Source organism: Seriola dumerili, unplaced genomic scaffold (genome assembly GCF_002260705.1).
Source record: "Seriola dumerili isolate Sdu_G_001 unplaced genomic scaffold, Sdu_1.0 BDQW01000258.1, whole genome shotgun sequence".
NCBI lineage: Eukaryota > Metazoa > Chordata > Actinopteri > Carangiformes > Carangidae > Seriola > Seriola dumerili.
Genome location: NW_019174513.1, coordinates 1,011,745 through 1,039,389, shown reverse-complemented (window position 1 = coordinate 1,039,389; position 27,645 = coordinate 1,011,745). Strand labels below are relative to the sequence as shown.

Below are 27,645 nucleotides of genomic sequence, written 5' to 3'. Positions count from 1 at the left end.
CAGCAGCCCTTTGTGAAATCAGATTGTATAAGTATTCAATCCTCATCAAAGGGTTAAACATGGCTTAGTTTTGAAATACCTCCTCATGTAAAAGACATGACCACCATAATGTTTTCTGTTCTCTAACTACTATACAGCATCATGAAATTAGTTGGTAGTAATTCACTTTCCCCGTGGAACTCTGGGAGATGTAGTTTAGTTTCTCAGACGTGCATTACAGAGATGTAATGCAAGTTAATGTAGAAATTCCCAGTCTTTGTTATGTTGCTTTTTATGTCACAGTTTGTTACAAAATAAAAATGAATTCCAGTTGCCTCTTTGTAAAATCTCATTTTTACATGTTTTCTGTACTTGTTCAGAAAAAATGAGGCAGAATCTTGAAAAGCATCAATATATTTGTTGTTTTATAGTTATAGCGCCTGATGTATGTATCCTATATGACTTTATTTGTTCACTTTTATAAACTACAGTGCTGTTTTGTAGTGTGTGCATGTCACTCCTTCACCCCTGAGTAGTCCAGGCCGTGAGTGTGTGATTAAGTAGGGTGTGTATGTATGTGTGCATGTGCGTGTGTGTACATGTTATGTGTGTAACTGAGGCTATGTGTGCGTCACTCTGTATTGTTGACGCTGTAGGGAGGTGGAGGGTCCAGACTGTGTTCAGAGGAGGGAGTCGGAGTCCCCGGGAGTCCAGAGGAGGGAGTCGGAGAGGCTGGGGGCTCCTCAGAGTCAGAGTTCTCCAACGAGAGGTCATCGACCAACGCTCTGCGTCCACGCATTGCCAGGGGCAATGGAGCACGCCTGGACAAGAAGAGAGAGACAGTTACAGTTTGTCCTGCTGTGAAGCAGCTGAGTGCAGTCTGAAGCAAACACACCACAGGGAAGTCACTTCTTTGGAAAACTAGTGTCCATCAGCCACCAAAAACTATTTTTCATTATTGTTTCAATTAATCCTTTGTTTACTCCATAATAAGCCAGAAAATAGTGAAAAATGCTCGTCCCAAGTTTCCAGAACCCAAAGTAACATCTTCAGGTTTCTTGTTTTGTCCAACCAACAGTTGGAGGAGCAAATTATCTCATTGTTGACAAAGTGTTGGTACCAGAATAAGTTTGGGTTTTTTCTTATGAAATGACTTCAATGATTTATTGATGATTTAATGATTCTGTTGATCGACTAAGCCATTACTCAACACTACAATGATCATGTCTTGTAGCAGACCATCAGAATAACAATGGAGTATTAGATTATGGAGGTCAAGGTTTCACAAACGCTTCTGAGGGACTGAACAACAGGATTATTATCATTATTATCAATAAATCTCTTGAATTAAAGAAATAGTTCAACATTTTGGGAAATGCACTTATTTGCTTTCTTGGTAAAATTGGGATGAAATGATTAATACCACTCGCATGTCTGTACAGTAAATATGAAGCTACAGCCACAGATGTTAGCTCCACTGAAATGCAAAAACAATAAAAAATGGTTGCAAAATTTTCAGCACAATATGAATTGTAGGTGTACTTCAAGTCTCCACCTTTCCACAGAAGACAAACACAAATGATTTAAAAAAAAACAAACAAACAAAAAAAAAAAACACACATGGTGACCTACTTATCTGGTCTCCATTCAGGGACGCTGAGTGTTGGTGTGACGCAGACAGATGGACAGTGAGTCAGGGTTAGATGGACACAAATGGATGCAACAAAAGAGCAAAGCAAAACAAATCATATCAAGTTAACGGGGGGGTTAAAAACAAACAAAACAACAATAAATGATGATCATTCAAGCACCGAAAATACAGGCACACAGTCTCACACACACACTGTTACCTGAGCTGGCTGCGGAGGGAGGTGATCTCTCGTGTCATAGTCTGACTGCTGTCGGTGAGCTCCTCCAGCTCTCTCTGCAGCTTCCTCTTCTGGGCATTGGAGCGAGAGTTCTCCTCCTCCACCTCCTCCAGCTGCCTCTTCAGTTGCTTCAGTCGGACCATCGATTTATCCAGCTGGAGGGGTGCCCAAGGGGGAGAGGAGGGGAAGAAGGGGGGAAAAGGACAGAGCGTATTGCAGAGGTCAGAGCGAGACATGAGATTGGAGGAAAGAAGAATAGAGAGAAGGGGACGGGTATATAAAAAAAGAGATTAGTCTGGGAACAGGAGGACTGATAGGGATCAGGAGTCAGATTAAATCTGGCAGATTATCACTGATGATGTTTTGGGAGGAGAGTCAGTGTCTCTAGTTTGGTTAAGGGATTTATTTGGAGTACACTCTACCTTCCCAATGACCACACAGATGCCTGGGCAGGATTAGGATTAGGTCAGACTGAGCCGGATAAATCACTCATTTTAGGATGATTTTTCAACACTCTCTGTGCCCTGGGGCACAATTACAGTGGCGTTTTAGCTGACGTGGCCCCCATTAAATGATTATTTTATGCTCGGTCCCCGGTCATCCTACTCTGTGTGTGCTTCTGTGGCTCACCTTAACATCTAAAGTCAGAGTAATGTTAATTTCCTTACCTGTTCTCTGTACTGGTCTGCATGTCTCCTCTCATCCTCTGCCTGCATCACCACCTCCTTCAGTTTCTTCTCTGTCTTTCGCACCAGTTTGTTGGCAATCGCTCGTTCCCTGAGAGACACCAAAGGTCATTATAAGCTACCTGCTGCACAAAACAATTACAGACATCTATAAAGATGAAACATTTCCCTCTAAGTTTGTTTATCCATTGCATATTCTTTTTTAGAATTTGTAACAATCCATTGCTTTTACACGACATACATCCCACATTTCTGTCCTATTGTTTTAAATTTAGAAGTAATGGATTTCATAGCGTATTTATGAAATGTTTGTTAAGATGTATGGTCACTGCGTGGTTTGTGTGGGCAGCGCTGTGATTAAAATGTTGCTTATACTGTATCTGCAGTACCCATGACGCACAGCAGGGAATTAAAAAAAAACAAAGAAGCTGCCCTCCCTAGTTCATTCCTATTTTATTTTTACTGCACCTGAATAATGGCAGATTTTTATTCAGATTTTATACATTTTACAAAGGTACTGAATAAGTTCAAATGATAAAATTTACTTTGAAAATTGGTAATGTAACTTTTAACACATATTTAACCTTTATTTTTGAATTTATGTATTCCCCCTGCTTATTTTTGTTCTTTGTTTGTATGTTTGTCCTTTTCTCTCACTGTCTCTCCTGTTCCAGCTGCTCCTCCATTGACTCTATCTTGGCCTCGAGGGCGGCGACGCTGAGCCTGTGTTTGCCCCTCACGGCGCCTTCCATCTCCCCCAGCCGTGTCTTCAGCTCCTTGTTCTGCCTCTCCAGCTGCTCCCGAGCCGCCTCGGCCTTCTGGGCCAGTGTCCTCTCTCCCTGCAGCTGCACGGTCAGAGTCTCCACCTGGAGCACGAGCAGAGTAGCAATGACGATGTGTGATTACATAGATGTGTGTGAAGGCGACAGACAGAGTGGTTGGTGTGTGTGTGTGCGTGCGTGCAGTTACCTGTAGACCTGTCTTCCTCTGTCTCTCTGCCAGCAGTTCAGAGTTGGTCTGCTCCTCCTCCAGCTCCTCTTCCAGCTGACTCACCCGAGCCTCTAACCTCCGCTTCTCCTCACATAGGGCAGTTCTGGACAAACACACAATTTGAGTAACACAGGCACCAACGCACTGAATGACACAATACATCAATAGTAAAGAGATACTAACTTTCCAGAACTGCTGTTGACCATCTCGTCTGCCATCTCGTCTCTTTCCTGCTGAGCCTGTCTCTTCTGTCTCTCTGATACAGACAGCTCCTACACAGAGAAATGGATGTTGAGTGTCACTTCCAACACCAATATTCATAGTAAATGGATTTTATCCGACGTTGAACATACGCACCTCAGAGAGTTGCAGGACTTCTGCCTCCAAGGTTTGGATTTTCTTCTCGCTGTCTTTCGACTGGACGATCACCTCGTCCCGAGTCAACTTGGTCTCATCCAGCTCGCGAAGAACTTCTTTCATCTGACCCTGTGGCAAATAAAAATCAATGTTATAAAAAGGCCGTACGTAGACAAGGCATAGGAAACTGTGCTTGTGTGTGGGGAAATTTCTGTTTTACCTGCAGCCTCCGTAGCTGCTTCACAGCCTCCTCTTTGCCACGGCTGGCTGTCTCCACCTGGGCCTCGGCTTCCTGCAGCTCTGCGTCCAGCTGCTTCTTGGAGGACACAGCCTGAGACCGCTGACTCCTCTCCTCCTCCAGTTGGATCTCCAGCTCCCTCACCTGGCATAGGATGGAGGACATAAGAACATTTTGAGTGATTAGGAGAAAGGAACAGCAGCCAACGCGTTCTTCGATTTCCTCTCTCTTTCTCTTCTCTACCTGTTTGCTGAGCGCCCTCCTCTTCTCCTCTCCCTTCTCCTCGCTGGTGCTGATCTCCCTCTCAAACTGAGCCTTGAGCGCCTGCAAGGTGACCTCCAGCCTCAGCCTCGAGTTCTCCGCCTCCGACAGCTCCTCCTCCAGCTCCTGAGTCTGAACTCGCAGGTTCTGGGCTTCTGTTTCTAAGCTCCTCCGGGTCCGCTCCAGCTCGTGAACCTAATCCACAAGCAGATAAGAGAGGGTGACGCACTGAGGATTGAGACAGAGAAATAACAAAGGAGCCCCAAGAGGAAGATTCTTACGTTCTTCCCGACATCATCCTGCTGGTTTACAAGCTGTTCCATTTCCGCACGGAGCTGCTTGTTCGCCCTCTCCAGCTCTTCCCTCTGGTCCTGGGCCTCCTACACACAGAAACACAGAGGATTAATCACCACGATCACGGATACGTAACAAACTTTCTCGTATTGTCTGCTCTCTAATAGTTTACCTGCAGGGCTCGGGAAAGTGCCAGATATCTTGTCTCCTTCTCTCGGCTATCTGCTTCTGCTCTGTCCCTCTCCTCTGCCAGCCGAGTGCTCACCGCCTTTTCCTCTGCCAGACACTGAAGGGGAAAAGTGAAGGAGGTAAAGTCAGAGGTCCCGAGGAGGACATTTCAGGAAAATCAGCTCAGTAAGATTTTTGCAGCCTGTGCTTTGAAGCAAACCAATGAGTTTCCGACCTGGTCGAACTTCTTCTGCCTCTTCTCCAGGGCTGTGCAGTTTTGCCTTTCTCTCTGCAGGGCCAGCGTCATGTCCTCTATCTCCTCCCTCAGACGTTCCCTCTGCCTCTCCACTCTCTCCTTTTCCTCCTCCTTCTGGCGCTCCCTTTGGACGGCGCTGTCCAGTTCTCGCTGAAGTTTCCTGCGTGTCTCCTCTCCGGCTTCCACCGCGGTGTTCACCTCCTCCGACTGCTTACGAACCTCTGCCAACTACAAAAGAGGGAGAAGTGGGGTTTATAAATGTCATGGGTATGTTTATTTTAACTTACAAGCAACAATCATGTAAACACGGATTTTACATCTTTTGTCTACTGAGGACATTGTGAAATATTAGTGGAAACTACTTGAAATGTGAGAAAGTGCAATGTGATATTTGTGTGTATGTATCACTGTATTGTTTTTTTTTATGTTATGGGTAATTTTGATCTTAAAGTACTGTGAACCATGATCCTGAATAACGTGTATTAATATCTATCGAATGAGTTAAACCCAGCCTGGTTGGCGCTCTGATTTACCTGCTGAGTGTGAGTCTGGATCTGCCGGGTCAACTCTTTGGCTCTTTCCTCCTCCTCCTCGAGTCTCTCCATCAGTCCATTCTTCTCCTCCTCCAGCGCTCGCACCCTCGAGGCCAGAGCCATCTTCTGACGAGTTTCATCCTGCAGCAATTCCTGAGAGAGAGGAAAAGACAAAGAGGGTCGAAGTGTTTTTGAATAAGGATTTCAGCCAATTCCTCAATTCTGTGCAAGTTTAAAACGAAGTATTGCGGGCCTCTCAACTATAGGAGAAAGTACGAAAAGTATTTGTGGTTACAGCCCAAAAGCCAAAGCCCAACATTACACTTGACCCCCATCCAGGTGTCTGTGTATGTGTGTTTTTCAGTTTGTTACCTTTGCATCATGCAGCTGGCTCTCCAGGCTGCTGACCTCTTTCGTGAGCCGGAGGGATTTGGTGTCAGAGGAGGACAAATTACTGGAGAGAGACTCAATCTCACACTGAAAGAGAAAGAGTAGGGGGTAAATGTATCAACGTAAAATAAAACACAAGCGGCTTTCTTTACAGCAGCACAACAATCTGCTTACACCTTCTTGACCAGATATGAAAACGAACAAATAAATACCTGTAGCTTATGCACTCGCTCCTCCCTCTCCTCCCTCTCTCTGTCAGCCTGAGTCAGGCGGGCGCTGAGCTCCTGCAGCTGACTGTCGGCCCTCTTACGACCTCTCTCGCTCTCCGTGCGGCTCGCTTGGAGACTCTTGAGCTCGGAGGACAGATTCTGCCTCTCCTCCTCCAGAACCGTCTTGGCCTTCTCCAGGGACTGACGTGCCTGAAAGAGAGAATGGACGACACGTGATGAGTGACGGTGCACGTTTTGCACACGTATGTGTTTTTGAGCATAGGTGTGTGGTCGTCGTACCCTCTTGCTGTTGTCGAGCTGCTCCTGGAGGCTGTCTATGGCAGCGCTGTGTTTGACTCTGAGCTCTGACAGCTGGGCCTCATGGCGCCGAGTCTCCTCTTCAACACATCGCTGAAGCTCGCTCAACTCTGCCTCACGACGAGACCTGTACAGATGAAAGAAGTAGGAGGACAAATTCATTTCATCCAGTAATCATTTTCTCTAATTTTTTTTAGCATTTTATCATATTATATTTTTCAGTCTTGATCCAACCAGAAAAAGACAAAATATGACCTTTTCAATTTCAAAACCTAAATTCATGATAATTCCTATTATCATTCACCTTAGTTCCTGCTGGGCAGCTGTGGTGTCCAAAGTGTCCTCCAGCTCAGTTCTCAAAGCCTCCAGCTCTTCCCCCAGGTCTCGCCTCTGCTTCTCCGCCCTTTCCCTCATCCCTCGCTCATTCTCCACTTCCTCCTTTAGCTCAGACACCTGGGACATGGCCTCCCTTAGTGCCCTCTGAGCTTCAGAACGGCGAGCACCCTCTTCTTCCAGTCTAAAAGAAACAGCGAGAGATGAATGAAGAGAGGATTGTAGTATGGGGAAAAAAAAGGTCCTTTTTGTGTGTAAGTTTGTCTACTATACGCCCTCCTGTGTCTCACCGGCCCTGTAATGTGGTGATCTCCTTTTCCTTCTGAGCCAGACTGCCCCTCAGCTCGGCGGACAGCATGCCCAGGTCTGACAGCTGCTCCTGGGCCTCCACCGACTCGCTCTCCATCCTCCTCTTCCACTTCTCCTGCTCCAAGCGACCCTGCTCCTCACGCTTCAGGCGCTCTGCACGCAGTGATGGAGCAAGTTACAAACAGATCACGACATTTCAACAGTGACAAAATAGGGAGGTAAAATACAAGATTCCACTAGTTAGGGTTAAGATTATGTCATAATTATTTTTGCTAAATAATAATCAGATAGTTATATTGAACATCCTGCTCAAAAACCTTTACATAAAAAGCATTTCAAATGTCAAAAATACATATCAAAATAAACCTTCACTAAAAATGTTCAGTTATTTTAATGCCATCACAGTACCACATCAAAAGGATCAATCACTACATAGAAAATCTAAGTTTCTGTACATTACACCTGTAGATTGCCTGTGGATTGACGTTAGGACAGTTACCCTCTAAATCAGCGATGACAGCCTCCTGCTTGTTCTTGAGTTTGTTCAGACTTTTGGTTTTCTCCTCTTCCTCAGTGAGCTGGTCGGTCACCTCACTCAGACGCTCCTCAAATTGTTTCTTCTCCTGCTCAAGAGAAAAATAGCAATAATGTTGTATATGGTTATGAAACAAACATAGAAATATGTATAAAACACACACAGTTTTAATATGATGACCACCTTGCTGAGTCGGTCTCTCTGCTCCACTGCACTCAGCAGGTCCGTTTCCAGACTTTTCACTTTAGTCTCCAAGGTAACCTTCTCCAGCAGGAGGCGCTGTCGGGCACTTTCCTCCTCCTCTAACTGCTCCTCCAGGTCCTGATGGAGATAAAAGCGAGTAATATAAGTAACATATCAGGACAGGGACAGACTAGTGCAAGAGCAAACAAGACAAGGCTAAAAATCTATATTGCAAGCCTTTGTTTCAATATCACTTCATAGATTTTCTTGACAAATTTTTGTGAAACTGGCAGAAAAAACAGTATATCCCTCCTAACCTGTATGTTCTGCTGCATCCTCTTCTTCTCATTGGTCAGCTGCGCGCCCCTCTCCTCCTCCTCCTCCAATCGACTCTCCAGCTCGCCCAGCACTTCCTCCAGCTCCTGTTTCCGACTGGCCAGCCTGGCCCTCATCTCCTCCGCCTCCGCAAACAGCTCCGCCTCTGCCTGCAGCTGGTCAGCCAGCACCGCCTTCTCCTCCACCAGCTAAAACGTGACAGAGACAGGAGGAAGAGCAGTGATGAGGGAGCGACCGATTCATAGCAAAGCCAGAGCAAAGGGATTTCAGTGTAGGGGGAACCGGGGTGGACAGTCGGCTGAATAAGATGGAGGTGTGTTTACCTGAGCGTGTTTCCTGTCCAGCTCGGTGTAGTCCTGCTCCACTCGAGTGAGCTTGTCCTTCGCCTTCTGGAGCTCCGCTTCCCTGACCTGAATCTCCTCATCCTGCCGAGTCACCTGCAGCAGGGGCTTCACCTAGGTAGGACCAGAACAAGGGTCAGAGGTCAAGGTCTAGTGATATTTCATGAATTGGGCTGGTGTTATTTTTCATTCCTTTGTCATGGCTCTAAAGTCCCTGTATGGATTTTCTATCTTAGTGTTTCTATTGTCGGTTTCTTATACCCAATCTTTAGCTTTAGTTGTGAATTTTGTTTAATGTGAGCTGGAATGTGCTTTCACTGTCACATTTTAGCACAGCTATTTAAATCCTTAAATTTTGTTTCAGTATTATAACTAAAACCTTAGTACCTTAGTGAACAGCCGCCACCACTGCCAGTTCCTGAGTTTGAGGTAAGCAGCACAGTTCCTCTGCATCACCCTCAGAGCACTCAGCTGCTGCTGCTTCTTCATAAAGGCTCTGAGAAGTAACAAATAAAAACATAAATCAACAAAAATACACGTGCAGATCACCTCTAAAAGGATTCGATGTGGCGGATCGTCCCTCTAGACACCGAAAGCACATAATGTCCGATATTAGCATGTCAGTTAACTCAACTCAAAACTCTGAGTGACTGTACTGCACAAGATATTTTGATGTCAAGCAAAAAAGCAAAACACAAAGAAGTTTTATTAGTCAAGACAATGACTAGGGACACTAATGACACTCTTAAATTTGCACTTAAACTTTTTTTTTTCCGTTTTTTATTTTTATGTTTTAAAGCATTATGTAAAGCCCTTCGAATTGCCTTTCAGTATGAGTTGTACTATACAAAATATATTTGCCTTTCTTTAATCGTGTTATTACAGATTCATGAAACCATAAATCCATGAATATTACATTTTTTAATTACCTCTAATTAGTTAGGCTCCACTGTAAAAAATATAGCTTTATTATTTATGTCATGTACAGGCTTCCATACGCTGTGCCAAAGACCTGTCAATGCTGCTGCAACTGAGTCACTGATAGGGGCTGAGAAAACAGATTAAATATTAATGCTCCATCAAGAGCGAAATACAAAACTGCCTCCTAAACAGCAGCAAGCAAGCGCTCCTTAAAGAGAAACCCCACCAGTGTTAGATGTCTGTCTTCTCCTATCCCTTTTGCTTCATTTACTAAAAGCGTGACGTTGACTGGTTGAGGACTGAAGTTCTATCTATCACACCTCTCACTCTCTGTTAATGTTGACTCTTTTGTTAATACTCTTACTTGCGTGCTAGGTAGCCTCTGGCTGCGCTCTGGAAGCGAATGATGGTGTCAGTGATCTTCAAGTCTCTCTCTTCTTCCAGGTGAGCCAGGACTCCGGCTCTGAAGAAGACTTTGCTCTGACCCACCCTGAACAGGTTGTGATCGAGCTCCAAAGCGCTGATCTGAACGAGGACACAGGGTTCAGTGGCTGGTCAATCGAACACTGCACTGTATGTTTATAGCTACTGGAAAATGACTCACCATGAGTTCTGATGCCTGTTTGCCATCCATGAAGGTGCGAGGAATAGCATTAGGAGTCAGGATCTCATATCTGGAAGACAAGGGTGATTCTGTAAGTGTGTGTGTTTGACACTGAGAATGTTTAAGAAAGGTTCATTTACAGGTGCCAGAGTAAGTGCTTGAGGAAACATGTAGTGTGTGAGAGTGAGAGAGAGAAAGAGAGACAGACAGATGGTTATGAAAGGTAGCTTATTTTTTGTCCAACAGCTTACATGGTGAAAAATACAATCACACACACACACACACACACACACACACACACACACACACACACACACACACACACACACACACACACACCTTTGTCTGAACTCCTGGAATGGGATGCGGTTAGGGAAGCCTTGTCTGCAGATACGGATCCCCTCCAGAACTCCATTACACCTCAGCTGGTCCAAAACCAAATGGGGAGACAGCTTACCGGCCTGAGAGAGAGGAATGGAGAGAAAGGAAGAGGTAAAATGAACAGAAAAAAATCATTTCCTCCAGCTTACAACAGGTTTTTTCCACACTCCTATCCCTTCTCCCCCTTCATCCAGTTCCCCCCTGTCTCACCCTCTTCTCGTGGTTGGGGATGATGCAGCGGAGGAAGTTTGGGTTGGTGTTCCTCAGTGTGGCCATCAGCTTAGTGAGAGACTCTTTGTAAAGCTGACCAACGGTCCTGAACATTCCCTTCTTCGTCTTCAGACCTGCCGCTCCGAATGTGACGGGCCCGCTGTTCTCTCCTGACGACACCTGGTCCAGACCCACGATCCTGTCCACTGGACGAACACACAGCACAGCAGCAATCATCAAGTAAGTAGAGTGAAAGTTGAGTGTTTGCCAGACTTGGTGATGCCTGAGGGAATGCCGTGGCATAATGATGGCATAAACATTTCACACCTGCTTTCACATCTGCTATCATGACTCTGGACAGATGATATCAGATGGTTGACAATGGATGCAAAGCTCATTAGAGATGCAGTGGTTTGGTTTTTTGAAACCAAAAACCAAAGTAGGATATTTTCTCACGCATATCAGCCAATAAGATACAACAGGTAAAGCTTTTCCAGCTCAACCTGTTAACTTTGGACATGTCTAGACAGCCATGACTGTAGGTTTGCCTGTCTAAGATCATGATAATTGTATTTCTTTATTTATTTTCCTGATTTGACAGCTGTATTGAGGGACATAACCAAACTCATTAATGTGGATACAGTCAAATACCTGCATTAATGAGCATACTCGACCAATGCTGAAGTTATGTCAATATGTTGCTGCATCTCTAGAGGTGATTCAGGATCACATTGCTGCTTCCAGTAGCAGCTGTTTGTGTCAGTATTTTTGTGCGGCACAACTCTATGTAATGTGATGCTGAATTAGGCTTTAATGACTAATTAAGAGCATGCTGCTACCTTGACACTCACAAATCCAAAGTGAATTACTTCTGTATAAATGGAAAAAGCTTCAACACACAAGCACAGCACTCACTGATACTAAACGCCAAGACTTGGTAAAAGAGCAAAAAGAGAGCACTCAGCTAACAGTAGAGTGGAAATATGCTAAAAGAATTAACAATATCTAACAGCTTACGACACCACAGCACAAATACCAACTAAAGAGCAAACAAAAATGACACAAAGAGGCACACTACAATCAAAAACTGGGCAGACAAAAAACAATTGAGTAATGTGAGAAGAGGTGGGAGTGAGGAATGTGAGTGTGACACACAGCGGAGGAGAAAAACCTACTGTCGGAGCCATTAGCCTGTAGTGTGGCATAGGAGTCAAAGAAGTACACACGAGGAAGAGTTTGAATATCTAATGCAGGAAGAAGGAGAGGACAGGGAGAAAGATTAGAGAGAAGGAGAGAAGGAGCCCAAGAAAGCACCGAATTAGTGGAGAGGCAAGAGAAAAGAACAAGAGGGAAAGGGAAAAGAACAACGCAAACACAGGAGAGAACAAGAAGGAAGAACAGAGAGATGAACCGAAAGCAAAAGACAGCAGGAAGATAATATAGATGCATGATAGAGAAAGAGAAAAGAAAGAAATACAGTTAAGTTAGTACATTTTGCACCAGAAAGGCTTAAAAAATACAATTAAAACTACATTATCCTCATTTTTTTTTTTTTTACATACATTTTTGCATACTGTCCAGGAGTTAAAGGTTTACTGTACAGAGTAGAGATGTGGATGTGTGAATGAGCCTCACCCTCCTTCCAGAGCTCTGAGACAAAATGATCTGATGACTGGTGGAGCAGAGACGCCACGTTGTCGTTCAGAGGATCCATGTTCTTTACCAACCAGTCATCTGCCTTATAGTCCACCTGACAGTGTGGAGGCCAGACGGGGGAGACAAAAGGTGAGATGCGCCTTTTTGCTGGGTGATTCATTAGAATGGGAACGATAGCATGAAATTAGCTAAAAAAAAAAAAAAAAAAAAACTGAAAAAAACCAAGGGATACCTTTCCAGCATAGTGAATGATTGAGAAGTCAGCCTCCCCACGTGGCTGCTTTGATTTGAAGAATTTTGGATGGCTGCCTTGCTCAGCAGACAGCTTCTCCACAAATGAGCGGTCTGTCGCCCGGGGGAACCAGCACTCTTCATCCAGCAGGGCCAGAACACCAGGTGGGTGGGCCTGACAAAGACAGGCAAAAACAACAAAATTTATTGAGAGTGAAATGTGGATTTTATTATTCAAGATGACAGTGTTTAAGAGAGAACACAGTGTTTCTGTGTGTTTGTACCGGTCTCTCAATGAGGTCAATGCAGGGCTGTAAGTCCAGGCCAAAGTCAATGAAGTTCCACTCGATGCCCTCCCGCTGGTACTCCTCCTGCTCCAGGATGAACATGGTGTGGTTGAAGAGTTGCTGCAGCTTCTCATTGGTGTAGTTGATGCACAGCTGCTCAAAGGAGTTGAGCTGCAGAGGAGAGATTTAGGAAAGCAAACGAAGATTCAATAATTTCACCAAGTCATGTAACGTCAACTATCATATCCTGCGTGTCTAAGACTGAAGTGAGAGAAGAGAAGATGAATTAATTTTGTTATCCCTCTGTCACAATCTGCTAAATGTCTGACACATGTAATGAAAATAAAAACATCATCACGTGAACAAACCTGGAAGATCTCAAATCCAGCGATATCAAGGATCCCTATGAAGGAGGCTCCCTGTCTCTGTCTGCGGTCCAGAGCTCTGTTGATCCTGTGCACCAACCATCTGAACAGACGCTCATATGTGGCCTTCCCCAAAGCCTCCACAGCAAAGTCAGCCTAGAAGAAGAAACGCCGTTAGATGCACTTCACAAGGACACGTCTGTTTATCTGCATGAGCCAAGGCTTACAAAATCTTACCTGTTCTTTAGTCTGGGCTTTCTGCACATACTCTCGACCCACTTTGATCCTGGGAGTGAGGATGGCCCGAGTGAACTCCAGCACGTTGATGCCCAGCAGATGGCACAGTTTCTGAGCAGCTGTGTTATCAGGCATGGAGGCCTGGTCCTGGTTCTTCTCCTTCATGAAAGAAATGTTCCCAAACTGGAGCACGGATGAGATCAACTTCAGCATGGCTGAAAAGAGGTCAGACAAGGAGAGCGAAGGTGACTGATAGCAAGGACAAGAAGCAAGCTACTCTCCCTCGTTCTCCCCTCTGTATCATAACCTCTCTTACATAGCAACTCTTCTGGGGTGAAGCCCATTATCGCCATAGAGTCCATGGTCTGGGTGAAGTTCTCTGAATCGCTCTGACCAGGAACAGGGATGGAGCCTCCACTGAGAAAGCGGTACTCATCAGCCGTTCCTAAGAGCAGGTCCGCTAAAGAAGAGAAGACAAAAGGTGAAACGGAGAGATTTGAGCAGAAATTCCATGGATATTGTTCAGGACAGTGATAAATGACTAGACCACTGATTTCCAGAATAACATATAATATGCATGTATAGCAGTGCATCACTCTCAGTCAACCTCTCTCTGTCTCTTTGCTCACCTCTTGTTTCCTCTGAAGCTCCACACAACAACTGGTAAAAGATGTGGAACGTCCTCTCATCTTTGGCCTGACGGGTGGCCCGAGACTTTTCAAGGAGGTCTAGATTTATGTGTCATGGAAATCTACAACCAAAAATTGCATAGTAGTGCAGGTTCTTATCATAAAATGAGTTGAAACTATTGTGCATGAGCTCTGATCTATTACTAACATTTTTACCCTTTGAGATTAGGATATAAACCTTCAAATAAACAATTAATCTAACATATTTTTTGCCAATGGACAATGAAAGAGTGACAAGTCAGGTTTAGAAAACACTCAAATCCAATCCAAGAAATTCTACTGATCTGTCCAAAGACATTTGAAAGGATACAGGTCTCAATGTTGGCACCAACGATGTACCCCGCCACATCAAAATTAATGCGGATGAATTTACCCTGAAGAAGGAGGAGAGGTTTTATGTTTCAGTTTATTTCGATAGAAAATATTACAACGGATGAGACTGACATAAAAAAAATTTAGGAGCTAAGTACAAATGAATAAATCTAGACGGGTCTTACAAATCTAGAAGAATTGTCGTTCTTGACTGTCTTTGCGTTGCCGAAGGCCTCCAGTATGGGGTTGGCCTGCAGCAGCTGTCTCTCCAGCTCACCCTGAGACACACAGGAGACATCAGATCAGCTTCACAATAATACAGCGATAAGAGCCTCAACAAAAGACTTCCACAGGGACCATCTACTAAAATGCACCATTTAAGCCAGCTCTCTTTTCACTAACCACTGATCTGTTATGTAAAATACAAACAAAATACATGACTCATCGTTGAAGAGCAGTGACACAAACTGGTGCATTTTAGGGCCCAAAATAACATCCACAAGACACACACACACACTGCCAGACCCAGGAGTAAATGATTCTCAACATCAGTAAGAGTAATGGGCCCTCATTAGTTAAGCAATCAATAATAAGGGCGTCAATCATGTTTGACATTAAACTGATTAAAATGTAATTTCTTACATTATTAAGAGACAATCTCTAGAAACCAAGTAACGGGAGTCAGTTGAGAACCACTGTTGTAGAGCAATGAGGGCAGAGGGAAGCTGCAGATGCTAACATCATACATAAGCTACATGTTGGCTGATTCTAGCTAGCTGTAATGCATTACTGCAGTTGACGCATTGCCCGTGCAGCAGCCGTCTATGCAGCTGCAGCAGCAGCAGCAGCAGCAGCAGCAGCAGCAGCAGCAGCAGCAGCCAGTGATGGGTATCAGGGAAGTCACTGTAGCTATAGGGGATGGTTGTAATGTAAAAACTGGCAAGGAATGTCAGCTAGCCAACACTGAAAAGCAGACACACACACACACACAAACACACACAGAGCAAGAGGTCGGCAGATTTTAAGTGACAAAACGTACAGCAAACAATGCGTACACTGCGCAGTACACTTGTTCACTTGCCACACACACACGGACGGCTGCAACAACACAGCCACACCCACTCTCAAGCCTGAGTCTGCACTCACTCAACTGCATTCACACATACTGTACAGTTCAAGTGATAAAAACCACCTCTACGGCAGAAATGTTTCACAGTTCAACAAACACCTGTGGCATTTACAAGGCATTAGGAATGGGAAACCAACCTTAAGTCCACTGGGTATTACAAGAAGAAGAGAATAAAAACAGGCCAAAACTAGAGCCCCACGAAAGCCAGGCTTTCTTCAGTTAAAAGTCAGAAAGAAAAGCCATATGCACAGGAAATATGATTCTCTTCACAAAATAAGAGGAATCATATCAGCTCTAGTAAATATTCTACATGGAAAGTTTCAGCTCTACAAAATCTGATCCCCAATCCCCAAGTACTTTCATACTCACATATTGTATACTCTGACGAATTGTGGGGGGAAATGAAGTTTTAGGGCGGAGGAGAGTGGGTGGATGGGTGAACATATGAATGGGATAAACAAACAAAAAAAAGACAAATAAGACAACAATAACAACCAACAATATGAGGAGCCACATCAGTAGTGACAGTTTAAAGGTTTGAGGTTACTCTGTTGAGTTAGTCAGAATCATTGTGGAGTCCATTGAGGAGAAAGTAGGAGGAGCGAAAAGCAAAGGGAAAGACAGAGGAAACTCACCCTGTTCACCATAGTACTGCCTCTTGTTAAGGACCTAGAGCCATCCATCTGAACATGCAGGAAAGAGAGAAGGACAATGCAGAGAAAAGCCAATGAGGGGAAACAAGTGCTGGAAGGAAGGTAGGCAAGGAATAATGCAGAGAAAAAATAGATCTGATATCAGAAGGTGAGAAAAGATAGACATAACTGCAACTGCAGGAAAACGCATGATATATTGTAATTATAACATCAGTCATTATGAATAAATAAATAATGAGAAAAGTGATGTGATGCAGGCTCAGTAAATTGTGATTGGGTTAGGGAAGAAACACAGAGGATTGCAGAAGAGCAACGATGAACTAATAAAACACCACTGAACACACTGCAACAGAGGCAGCTCATATTAGGTTAAAGGAACAGGAGATATTACATATAACTTTGTAATTGTAGGTTCAGTATATTGGTTAAAAAAAAAACAAACAAACTGCAAAGTCTGGAGAATCATGACAACATATATCAAACAAAGAAGGATTTCATAGACCAAGAGGAACAGCACTGACAAGATGAAACAACTGTAATAGTGATCTCACTAATTTAAACCAAATCAAGAGGATTTACAAATTTTGCATTACAGTAATGTGACAGTAACAGTCTTGCTTATTCTCTACCCCCCTCCCTCCCCTTTTCATTCTTAATGTTCCAACAAGGCTCTTCTTCTTTTTGTATGTCCTTTTACCAGCTGCTCATCTGTCATTCTCACTTCTGTGGTGTCAGTCTCTACTGTGACATACCTGCACAGCTTCCTTGTTCCTACCCAGAGTGCCACTCTTATGGGAGGAAGCAACGTGAGCCAAATACTGGATGACTTTCTTAGTGTTCTCCGTTTTCCCAGCTCCAGATTCGCCCCTGGAATAAACACATACATACAGAACCAACCACAATAAATGACTTTCTCTTCACAAAATGGTCCATCTTAAACACATATGGTCCAAATTATGAACGGTGTATATAAGCATTTTAAAGAGAGGGAACACACACACAAGTGTCCAAACACACATTCATCACACCAATAAATGCAGAGCCCATGCAGTGCATTCAAAGCCACAAGTCTAAATAGAAAGCAGGTGTGGAGGATACAGGCTGCGTCAGTATTGTTGCTCTTGGAGAAGAATGTAGGAGAAGGGAGCAAAAATAGCAGCTGTAAAAGATCTAAAAGGAGCAGGCACCTCGTCCCAAATACTGGTTCAAGATGAACCTAAAGTGGGATTCTTGACAATGACAGGAAGAGTCTGGCAGGAAGACAGGCTGACAGAGAGACAGATGGCAGACCCTCAGGCAAACATGTAGGTAAGACAAATGATGGATAGAGACAGACAGGAGCCTATAGTACATAGTGCAGGCCTTTTTGCTCAGTTCTGACTTGTTGCTTTGATGAGATTTTTCCGTTGTGACTCTTTGAATTCATGTTTAAAATGGCTCATACTGAATCTCAGTATGAACATGAAGGTTAAATTGAAATTACAATTTACTGTAAAACAACGAATACCAGCATTTCTGTATTCCACATGCAACAAATGATATATATATTAAAAACAATTACACATGCAAGTCACTTAAAAGGGCCAAAAAGTGCTAAGAGGCAGAGCTGTAGCTGTGTTCGCAGCTGCATAGATGTGTGTGGGAGCAGTAGAGGAGTCAGCACAGTGGAGTGCTTACCGTTTAATTTCTGTCTTGGAGTTATTACTGTGGCTCACATTGAGTTACTCAAACCACATTGAAAATGAGCCAGAACTGATTCACACGGATTCTCCTGGTGTCTCAGCGCTCAAGACAAGACATGTCCTTGGTTTGATTCTGGTTTGGGACCTTTGTCATTTTCTCTTCCCATGGTTCCCATTTTTGGCTGTACTATCTCAATAAAAGCTAAAATGCCCAAAAAGGGAATATTTTCTCTGTTAACACTACTGCGAAATACATTAGATCTGTGGGACATGTATGCTGGAATTAACACATATGAAATAAAACACATAGAAGCGCACAAGACACATACATGCACACACACTCCAGAGAGGCAGACACACTCAATGTGACCCCCTATAGAGATTTTCCTCATTGCAAATTTCAAAAGAACTCAGACACACTGGTGTCCTACTTCAGGCTACTCACGTGCAGAGGATTGACTGATCTTCTCGGTCTGTGAAAGGAAAAAAAAACACAGTGTGAAGTCATACTCTATGAGTGAAATGACAACATGTACATCACTTGGCCAGTGCATGACACAAATACTCAGTCAACAACAACAGGTTTAGGTAAAGATGAATGAGATGAAAACACCCTACACAACAAAAATCTAGAGAATTAATATATTAATTAATAAATGCATGGATGGATGGATGGATGGAGTCTACATATGTTGACATACATTTCCTTGAAATGACACATTGTAAGGTGCTGTATGGGAGTGAGGAGTTTATCTATGACATAGGTTGGCTCTTGTTACACTAAGCCTCCACATCCACTAATCAGGCATGACGGGCTCTGGAAGCCTCCATAGGACACTCACATTTCATGTTTTGATGGTTAACACATCCACCCATTATATGAATGCAGAGACGGAGTCACACATGCGCACTCATCAAGTGTTCAAATCTCGGACTGTGCTCTAACTCTTTGCATGTCAGTCACTCCACTAATTAGTGCTGTTGAGAGAAGAAGGTCGCCAGCTGAACTGGTCTGTCCAGGCTGCCAGACCATCAGCACTGGGAGTCGTTGAGTGGACATTGTTTGCAACACTGCTTATATCTGCTTTTAAGATTCCCACGCATTCAGTCTGGAAGAATTCATACTGGTTCTACAGGTTCAATCACTGTGGTAACACACCTACAACATGCCCTGTGGGGGGCGGGAGGGGGTGGCAAATACAGAGTCTCATCTGTCCCGTCCTGTTATCTCAGGAAGACACCCTGAGGCAGAGACGTTGCTCAATCGACCCTTAACTGCTTTGAAATCGTTGCTGGGAATTCTCTGTCTCATTTCATAAAGTCACTGTGACAGGTAAGGACTAACGAATGCCTGTCGTGAATTGTTGTAACTAGTACAGTATGTGGTTACTATCATTACCACAACAAATATTCAATTATATCATTGAAAGGACAGCCACACCTGGAATTCTCTGTTGTAAAAAACTCCATCTTAAGCATTTGTCATCACTTTTAAACCTTTTGATAAAAGCCACACCTTCGCATAGCAGTCACGGTGTGGCTTAGCGATCAAAGATCACAGAGGAGATTCAGTGCTACATTCCACGCCAGCTGAGCTGATAGCAGATGTGCATGGGTTAGTTACAGTGTCAAAGTCAGGGGTCAGAGGTCACAGATAGCGTTGAGTACCTTGCAGCATGCTGCGATAGGCAGCCTCTGATATGGCATAGATGTGCGGTGGCATCTCGTGGCGTTTTTTGCCCCGGTACATCTCCACGATGGACTCTGTGTAGATGGGCAGGTTCTTGTAAGGGTTCACCACCACGCAGAACAATCCTGAATATGTCTGGAAAAACACAAACCAGAGAGATTTGCACAAACCTTATCCTCAGTATATTTACATTTACCTTTTATTTAGGATAACAATCCACGCCAAATACAACTGTCTCATTTACTTGTAGTTCTGTTTGAATGGGTTGGTATACACATTTTGTAATTCATTGGAAAATGCAAATGTATCATGTAAACACTCTCTCGGATTATTGTCTGTTTTTGAATATACACTGCATTCTTGCTCACTTGGTTGAAGTGACTGATGCCAGATTCCAGGAGATTGTAAATTGTGGTTGCTGTGGGTGGCTTTACTACTCCTACTGGCAGGTGAAGCATAATCTCACTGAACTGTTGCTTCAGTTGAAAGTAAGGCAGTAAACCAATACTGGTCTCAAGTCCTGTCTTTTTTCTGGATTCAATAAATTATGGAAGATGGCGCCAATCTCCCTGATTACTTATTGTGGCACAGGTAAACAAAACATCTTATGAAAACATTGAGGGATAAGCTCATGATCAAGTGGGAATTGTTAGTAGGTTTGATGTCACTCAAGCAAATGAACAGTCAAATATTTCTGGTAGAAGGATTAATTTCAAATATTAAAATGAAACACCAACTACATACCTATGTGACATACCTAACATCAAAACATAAATAAACACCCACAATCACAATGATAAAAATGTCGGTTTCACCCACTCATAAAATGTACAAATACATTCCTACACCAGATTCGTCATACTGTAATGTAAAACATTCAGTAAGATTCACCAATGTATTATTCACTTATAAAGAACAACTGTGACTCATCTGAATGCAGCAGGTGATGTCATTTCCGACACCGCCCCCAACCACACCCCGACATCAGCATTCTCATAATTCATTGCGACCATAGTGAAAGTCATGATTGTAAAACCCCCTTTACCTTATTTTCTATTGTAACACACCTCTCGAAGCTATTTCAACAATCCATCTCTGCTCCTCTCAGCCCATCTCTTAAGCTTTCCTCTGAGCTACATCCTCCATCTGAGTGACAGGACACTGCATTTAATTTCCTATATATCATGCTACTTTAATTCCACATACTACAGTATATAATGTCAGGGTATGTCAGTTATCATTGGCTCGTATCACTATCACTTCTGTTCCTATCTGTCTTTCTGTCCATCTATGTATACTCATAACTCTTCTTTGCACTCTTGTCTCCCTTTTCTGCAACAGAAACCAGAGACGCTCCCATTGCCCCACATGAGCAACTTTGTAAACTGACTCCTCACCTCTCTTACTGCCCCATATCAGTTACACAGGAGATGCCAGAGGGGCTCATTGCTAACACATGCATGTACAAAACATCACAGGCTGTGTGTGCGCCCAGACCGCTCCCTCCTGTTCATGCATGTATGTGTACAGGTGTACTGGTTCTGTACTGGAGACACATATTAGTTTTATGCTGTGAATGCGTTCTTACGTGCATTCAATTTTTTGTGCACTCACATAGATCAAACCGGAGAAGTATCTCTCTCTAAGGTTGTGAAGCACGGAGGCTTCGTTGAGGCAGGTCAGGTCGGCCATGTCCTCCACTTTACTGAAGCGAGGAGGGTTCATCCGCTGCACCTCCTCCCTGGACAGAGTCAACTTCCGCTGGCTGTCTGTAAGCTCAACCTCCACCTCGTCGCCGCGCTCCTCCCGAATACTGGCCGACTAGGATTAGAAAGAGACAGAGAGATTTAACAAAAAAAGTACAGGGAAAATCAGTTGCCAGATACTTTAAATCTGCTTGAGAAAGGTAATCCACCACAGTGGACATCAAGATTTCAGATGGATGCCAAAAAGCAATGCATTCACAAGATACGCTGTCATTTCTCTCTAATCAACAAAATTCAATCCCTTCAAAAGAATAATGTGAATTTAATGATTAAAATACCCTCCATTAAAAAGATGTGGTTTGGCAGCTTAAAATCTTCTCAGAAGTCGTAAACATGTTGATGCTGCATTTTCCTTTGATGCACCAATAACACAGAGCTTTTAGAGCGGTCCTTGCTCATAATAAAAGCAACATTGACTAAAAATAAAACAGACTAAACTGTGACAGTGTGTCATATTACCAATCCCAAGCAAGTTTCAAGATTCTGAAATTTTTTATCCTGCACTGAAAAGAATAGACGCTAATGGCTCCCTGGAAACCATTAGCTTTAGATTGCTTTGGAACATTGTAGTTGTACTGTAGGTTTGTAGTTCCTGGGCTATAGGACAACAAAAAACTGGTGTAACCCTTTAAATCTACAGTAAACTGGCTGGCCTGCATTTAAAATGAAACAAATATTGAAACTATATTGGGGAAAATGTTTGGCAGTATCTCTGCCAGTGATCTTTAGAGTATGAGTGTCATTATATTAGACAACAGAAGAACAGATGGAGAAAGAAAGTAGAAGAGAGGACCTTCTTTGTCACTCTGCTGGACTCGTGCTTGTTGGACAGGAAGTAGTAAATTCGGGGACTGACCAGGTCACAAGACTCTGCTTTGCTACACTTTATTCTCTCTGCTACTTGATATGCACAACACACAAAATACTGTATGCGTGTGTCTGTGTTTGCATGCATGTGGGTGTATATTAGTCACAGATTGAACTACATGCTCAGAATATGAAACTGGATGAAAGCGTGCGTGTCTTTGTGTGTATATGTGCGTGTATAGTGTATGAATGTGTGTATTTGGTGTGTGTGTGTGTGTGTGTGTGTGTGTGTGTGTGTGTGTTTGTCCAACAGTGCAATTCTCAGATCATGAGTGTAAAATGAAGTCAGTGTCTCTGCAACGGCCTCTTTAACATTAGGAGGCTGAAGGAGAGTATTGTTCTATTCATAGAGCTCTCTATGAAACCAGTCCAGCAGAGAGAGGGAGACTCAGAGATAGGACATTGAATTCATATGTCACATCCTACAGTATGCACTAATGAAAACTTGTAATGTGCATTATACAAGGGAAAGTGGAACTTATTAATATTAGGACAAAGGCCTTGTGATAGTCATTAAGTCTAAATGTGTAAAAAAGCATCACAAGGCATATCAAAGGAGGAAGATAAGCATAAAAATAGGGATCTGTCATGGGGATAAAAAAATGATAACATACACATATAGACATACACACCCTGTACTGCTTTGCCCCACCCTTTTGACACACCTCCAGTGGAAGGCACATACTTGCGGCTAATAATTTACCAGAGGCTTAATAGCAAGAAAGTGAGAAAAAGAAATGTGAAAACAAGTTGAAAAAATAAACCACATTTAACCCTGAAATTCAACTTGTTTAACCTCTTTACATCCACTGTGTCCTCAAGTAGATGTTGGTACTTGTTGGGAACAAAAGCCCAAGGGTCATCCACTTCTCTTCTGAGTGGACAACACCAGCTTACCTCAAAGCCATGCTTCTCTGATGGCACCCACACCAGCCTCTTGGCCGCCCAGTCGGCCTGGCTGGCGGCAGAGAACATGGAGTTGGACGTGGGAGACCCTGGCGCCGCCCCCGATGACAGGAAGCGGGTGACATCGTTGACACCGCCCCCCGTTGGCCTGGACATGGTACTACTGGCACTGGGAGAGGAGACAAAAAAAAAAGAGGGACAATAAAAAGTTAGTATGTGTCGAGTGATTTCTCTCTATTTCTACTCTCTTGGGGGAGGCTGAAAACTGGAGCACCGTGGATGATGTAAAGGACTGTCAGACAGTGACACTGATGTGATTCTGTGTCAAGGCATTACAGACACACACTTCATTGGTCCCACCCACACATATAGAAAGAGCAGTAGTAGCACGCAAGTAGCATGAAGGCCACATCCAGTTGAGATTGGGCCAGGGATGGCCTAATTCAAAGACACAGCAAATCAAGGAGAAGACAGGGATGGAAGAAAGGCAGAGACATTGGTGGATTGGTGGGTGGAGGGGTGGAGGGGCAGCGAGATACATCAATCGACTGAGTAAACTGACATGACAGTGAGAGGGGGAGGGATGGCGAGGAAGAAGGAAAAGGGTGGGATGGGAGTGGGGAGAAAGGATCATACTGGGCTGAATCTGTTGTTAACTCAAAGAAAATGAAGCAGCCTTGTAGTACAGGCCACTGGACTCAGCAGAGATAAAACTCCAGTGAGGCCCTCTACTGAGGACTCATGCACACAGTGGGGCCAAAATGTCAATTCGCCTCAGGGGCTGGTATCATGTGAGAGAGGAGGTGACTGGAGCCAGAAGTTGTCACCACTCTAAAACACGAAGCAATCTTCAGTCAGAGTGACAGTAATACTGCAACAGGATGTTTCTAGATTTGCTCTGCCAACCAAAAAATCATGTCCAGCAGTAATTCTGTGAGAAAAGTTCCCTTATTGGAGAGAGAGGGAGAACTCGTGACTATAACACTGTCCATTGACAGCAGTAAGGATGACTTTGCTGCAGATGGAGTGGCTGCTGCCCTGCACAGGATGTTCCATACTGACCATTTAAAAGTGACTGTCACTGATGACTGGTTCACACAGCATTAGCACTGGGTCAGGGCGGTAGATTATGACCCACTGAATGTTACACGGGATTCACATCATTGTTTATGACATGCAAGCGTTCTCACCATCAGACAGCCCCTGCAGTTTGTTGTATAGGAAGATGGGAAGGGGAAAAAAACTGTGTATGGACAATACAAGAATTTATCCATCCAAGACTTTATCATCTATCCAACTTTATCTTTTTTTTGCTTTCTCAGGCACGTTCACATTATTTAGCGGCATGAGTGATACTGTATATCAACGGTTTCAAAAAAATCCATGTCAAAATTACATCTTGGATGATGACGTGAACAGTATTTAAAAAGGTCGGAAACTGGTATTAACTCCCATATGAGACAACATTAGCACAGGACCATTGACATTCACAAAGCTGCTGAATAGAATCTTTACATGGATTTATCGCACAGTAATTGATTAAAAATGTGACCCAAATGATCCATGATTCCAAAATCAGACATTTGAAAATTTCATTGATGACATAAGATTTCATTATTGGTAGTAAAGCAAAGGGCTTCTGTATCTTCACATATCTGAGACTAAATTTTAATGATGATGTAAATTAGGCTTTATAGAGGAATGAGCTGACTCAAGGTCTTCTCAAGTAACTAAAAGGTATGAAACAAGCATGTCAACTGTCAACTTTGAACAGACAGGTAAGCTATTGTACCGGCTTGTATGGTGTGTGTTTGTTAACTATTAGGCGTCTTCATGCCTCAGCAGGTATGTCATCTGTCCTGATCCCTGCTATGCGTCTCAGTCTCAGTTTTTTCCTCTCTGTCTGCTCATGACAAGTCCCAGTCCCCAACCCTGCCGTTACCATACTTGTTACTCCAATATGATTCTGGGTGTGTAAACATGTTGACAAAAGAAGTCGCACCACCCAGCCAGTCAGTATGGAAAATATGCGATCCCTTGGTGGCATACAACAGCTGTGAATCTGTTTTTAAAGGCTGGTGTCTCAATATAAATTTATATCTTTCTCATGGAAAACAAATCCCACAAAGAAACCAAAACCAACAACGAGCTGGTCCTACTCTCAAAAACTTCCAACTTCCCTACCCTGTCTGTGGCACTCAGCCCCAACCCTGCTGGTTCTGAAGATGTAAATCATTAAAAACGGGTCACAAATGTCTAGTTTTGGCCAGAAATTTTCACAAACAGCTGGGCACTGTAACTTTTAGCAAATGCTACTTAAACAGGGGTAATTACTGCATTTGTTTGAGACCATCTTTGTCACAGATTCATTTGTTGCTCTTGTGAGCATTTACCGCACCAGGAAAGTGTATTTGGGACATGAGAATAATCTATAGTGCCCCTGCTCATGGTAATGAAGGAACCCAGTGTAACAGTGTGGCTCACTGATGTGTTTTAATAGATTTTGGACAAAGTGAAGGTCCATGGCACTGGTGAACAAGCTTTATCAGGCTTAGTATGATTAATTCATTATTTGTTTTCATCTTTTTATGGCATTTGATGACAATAAGAAAAATAAAGAATATTGCCAGCCTTGTCCTATAGTAGTAATATATGACCAATTCTCTGTCCAATTAGCATATGAGATGCAGACAACTCAATACAGTTTCTCACTTCAAATCATCTTCGACAATGATTGTAGATGAGGTCTCTGCTCATCAATCTTATAGTTGCAGTGTATGGTGCTGCGGAGTCCCATCGATGCCAACGATTCCCCTAAAGCAAAATCTTAACGCACACACTCACACTCATACACAGAGACCTCACAGGTTGTCGCAGTACAGCCTGGACTGACCAGCAAACTCGTCCTGCAGCAGCTGGAGTTGCCAAAATCAGACTGCTCTCCTCCATAGCAACACCCTGAACACTCAGCAGCAGCCCACAGACAATACCTTCTGAGTTTCAACTGAGGTCATTCACTGCGGGGGGTCCTGTGCTGTGTGTGTGTGTGTGTGTGTGTGTGTGTGTGTGTGTGTGTGTGTGTGTGTGTGTGTGTGTGTGATTAATGAGTGGGTGCCTACGCTTGATTGTGGTGCGTGTGTGAAGCGGACAGGGGAAGCTGGAAACGCCTTTTTCTTCAGCTTTGATGCGAAGTGGCATTGCATCGGTGATGATATTGTGACATCTGCGCACATTAGCAGACAGTAAGGAGAGGTGACAATATTAAGCCACTGGCTATAACAATTACAGTGCGGCTGCAGAGCAGTACAGCTGCGGCGTGACCCCTATAAATTACCTGCATTTTAAGACTGTAGCTCCAGCACAAACACTGACGAAGCCAACCACACCTTGAACATAAGACATGAACAATCACATGGGCCCCAGCCTTTAATTGACTATGTGAACTGCAGACATGTGGCAGCCACAAAACCAAGCAATTTTCACTGGAATTAATGGGTAGGTTTTATTATCATTACTATAAAGGCTAATATACACTAGGCTCACAGTAGGCGTATACCTTATAATTATATGGGTCGAAATCCTTTATAATATGGTCCTTGAACAAACAGTTTTCCTTGGTCAGACTTCAGGTCATCTCGATGTAAGCCTCTCTTCGAAGGCGTTCATAACGATCAAGCTAACATAAACGCCACTAGTCCCACCAATCTTTCATTTTTTAGGCGTTATCCCACCGCATTTAGACTAACCAAGCGAGGTTAGCCTGCTCCACTGAAATATGATACGTTTAGGATATTACACCGGCTATTTACGAGTTGGATTAGGGTAAAGGCAATTAAATCTCTCACCTTCAGGTTCCGCTCTGAGTCGTGGATAAGGCTGTGGTGCGAGGAGAACCGGGATGAGGCTGTTTCTTGGGTATTTTGCTCCCTGATAGGTGTATAGGCTACCGCATATGCGGCTTTTATCATTGCACCGCTCTCTCAGTGAAGCCGCACACACTGAGAATAAAACAGACGGAGAGCAGTGAGGGCACGGCGACGGCTTCAGCCCCGGAGAAGCGCTTCCTGCCAGAGGACCAACCGGATACGAGGAGACGGCTCCAAGACAAGCCTCAGTGAGGAACGACTCCAATCAAAATCTACAACCGAGCAGTAGACCCGCCTCATGAATACGACGGGAGCTTTCCGCCCCACAGCTGGCATGAAACAGGAGCGGCGACGAATGGTGTTGTCGGCAGCGCAGAAATCTCCGCCATTAACCAATGCTAACGGATAAGAGGCGGGGCCAACTGTGACTGACGTGTCATACAGCCAATAGGAGTGCTGCAGCAGGTGGCTGTGCGGCACTCTCGCGCTAGAGTAGGGAAATTTGCGCGCCCTTTGTTTACCACTTCTGTTGCAGCGAGTGCCCGCAGACACTGATCTGGGATCGGATTTGCTCGAATCCCCGTCCAGACACAACCTACGGTTTACTTG

General features: G+C 43.8%; 1 protein-coding gene across 1 annotated transcript; it reads right to left on the bottom strand.

Annotated features, from left to right (window-relative positions):
- Positions 1 to 361: 361 nt before the first annotated feature.
- On the bottom strand, positions 362 to 27,068 carry LOC111229968 (myosin-10-like). Its single transcript, XM_022756479.1, has 43 exons — positions 27,016 to 27,068; positions 23,162 to 23,339; positions 21,246 to 21,452; positions 19,610 to 19,766; positions 18,387 to 18,414; positions 17,012 to 17,126; positions 14,663 to 14,755; positions 14,476 to 14,539; positions 14,106 to 14,204; positions 13,793 to 13,936; positions 13,477 to 13,691; positions 13,243 to 13,395; positions 12,872 to 13,045; positions 12,589 to 12,762; positions 12,336 to 12,450; positions 10,701 to 10,906; positions 10,449 to 10,570; positions 10,110 to 10,179; positions 9,870 to 10,030; positions 8,972 to 9,080; positions 8,567 to 8,698; positions 8,225 to 8,431; positions 7,908 to 8,045; positions 7,689 to 7,812; positions 7,171 to 7,342; positions 6,852 to 7,064; positions 6,530 to 6,674; positions 6,233 to 6,439; positions 6,003 to 6,107; positions 5,631 to 5,783; positions 5,077 to 5,325; positions 4,846 to 4,959; positions 4,661 to 4,759; positions 4,362 to 4,574; positions 4,101 to 4,262; positions 3,881 to 4,009; positions 3,707 to 3,795; positions 3,503 to 3,626; positions 3,191 to 3,399; positions 2,516 to 2,624; positions 1,830 to 2,002; positions 1,612 to 1,635; positions 362 to 800 (listed from the first exon to the last, which is right to left on the bottom strand). Exons 2-43 carry the CDS (start codon positions 23,324 to 23,326, stop codon positions 611 to 613), a joined length of 6,051 nt encoding a protein of 2,016 aa, XP_022612200.1. The 5' UTR covers positions 23,327 to 23,339; positions 27,016 to 27,068; the 3' UTR covers positions 362 to 610.
- Positions 27,069 to 27,645: the final 577 nt, after the last annotated feature.

What these genes read in the sequence shown, in the direction of transcription:
- LOC111229968 (XM_022756479.1), bottom strand. Translation starts at nt 23,326, where the DNA reads ATGTCCAGGCCAACGGGGGGCGGTGTCAACGATGTCACCCGCTTCCTG. An exon ending in ACTTCTCCGGTTTGATCTAT is followed by an intron (nt 19,767 to 21,245) that starts GTGAGTGCACAA and finishes GTGTTTTTCCAG; the next exon opens with ACATATTCAGGATTGTTCTG. An exon ending in CACTTTCCCGAGCCCTGCAG is followed by an intron (nt 4,760 to 4,845) that starts GTAAACTATTAG and finishes TTCTGTGTGTAG; the next exon opens with GAGGCCCAGGACCAGAGGGA.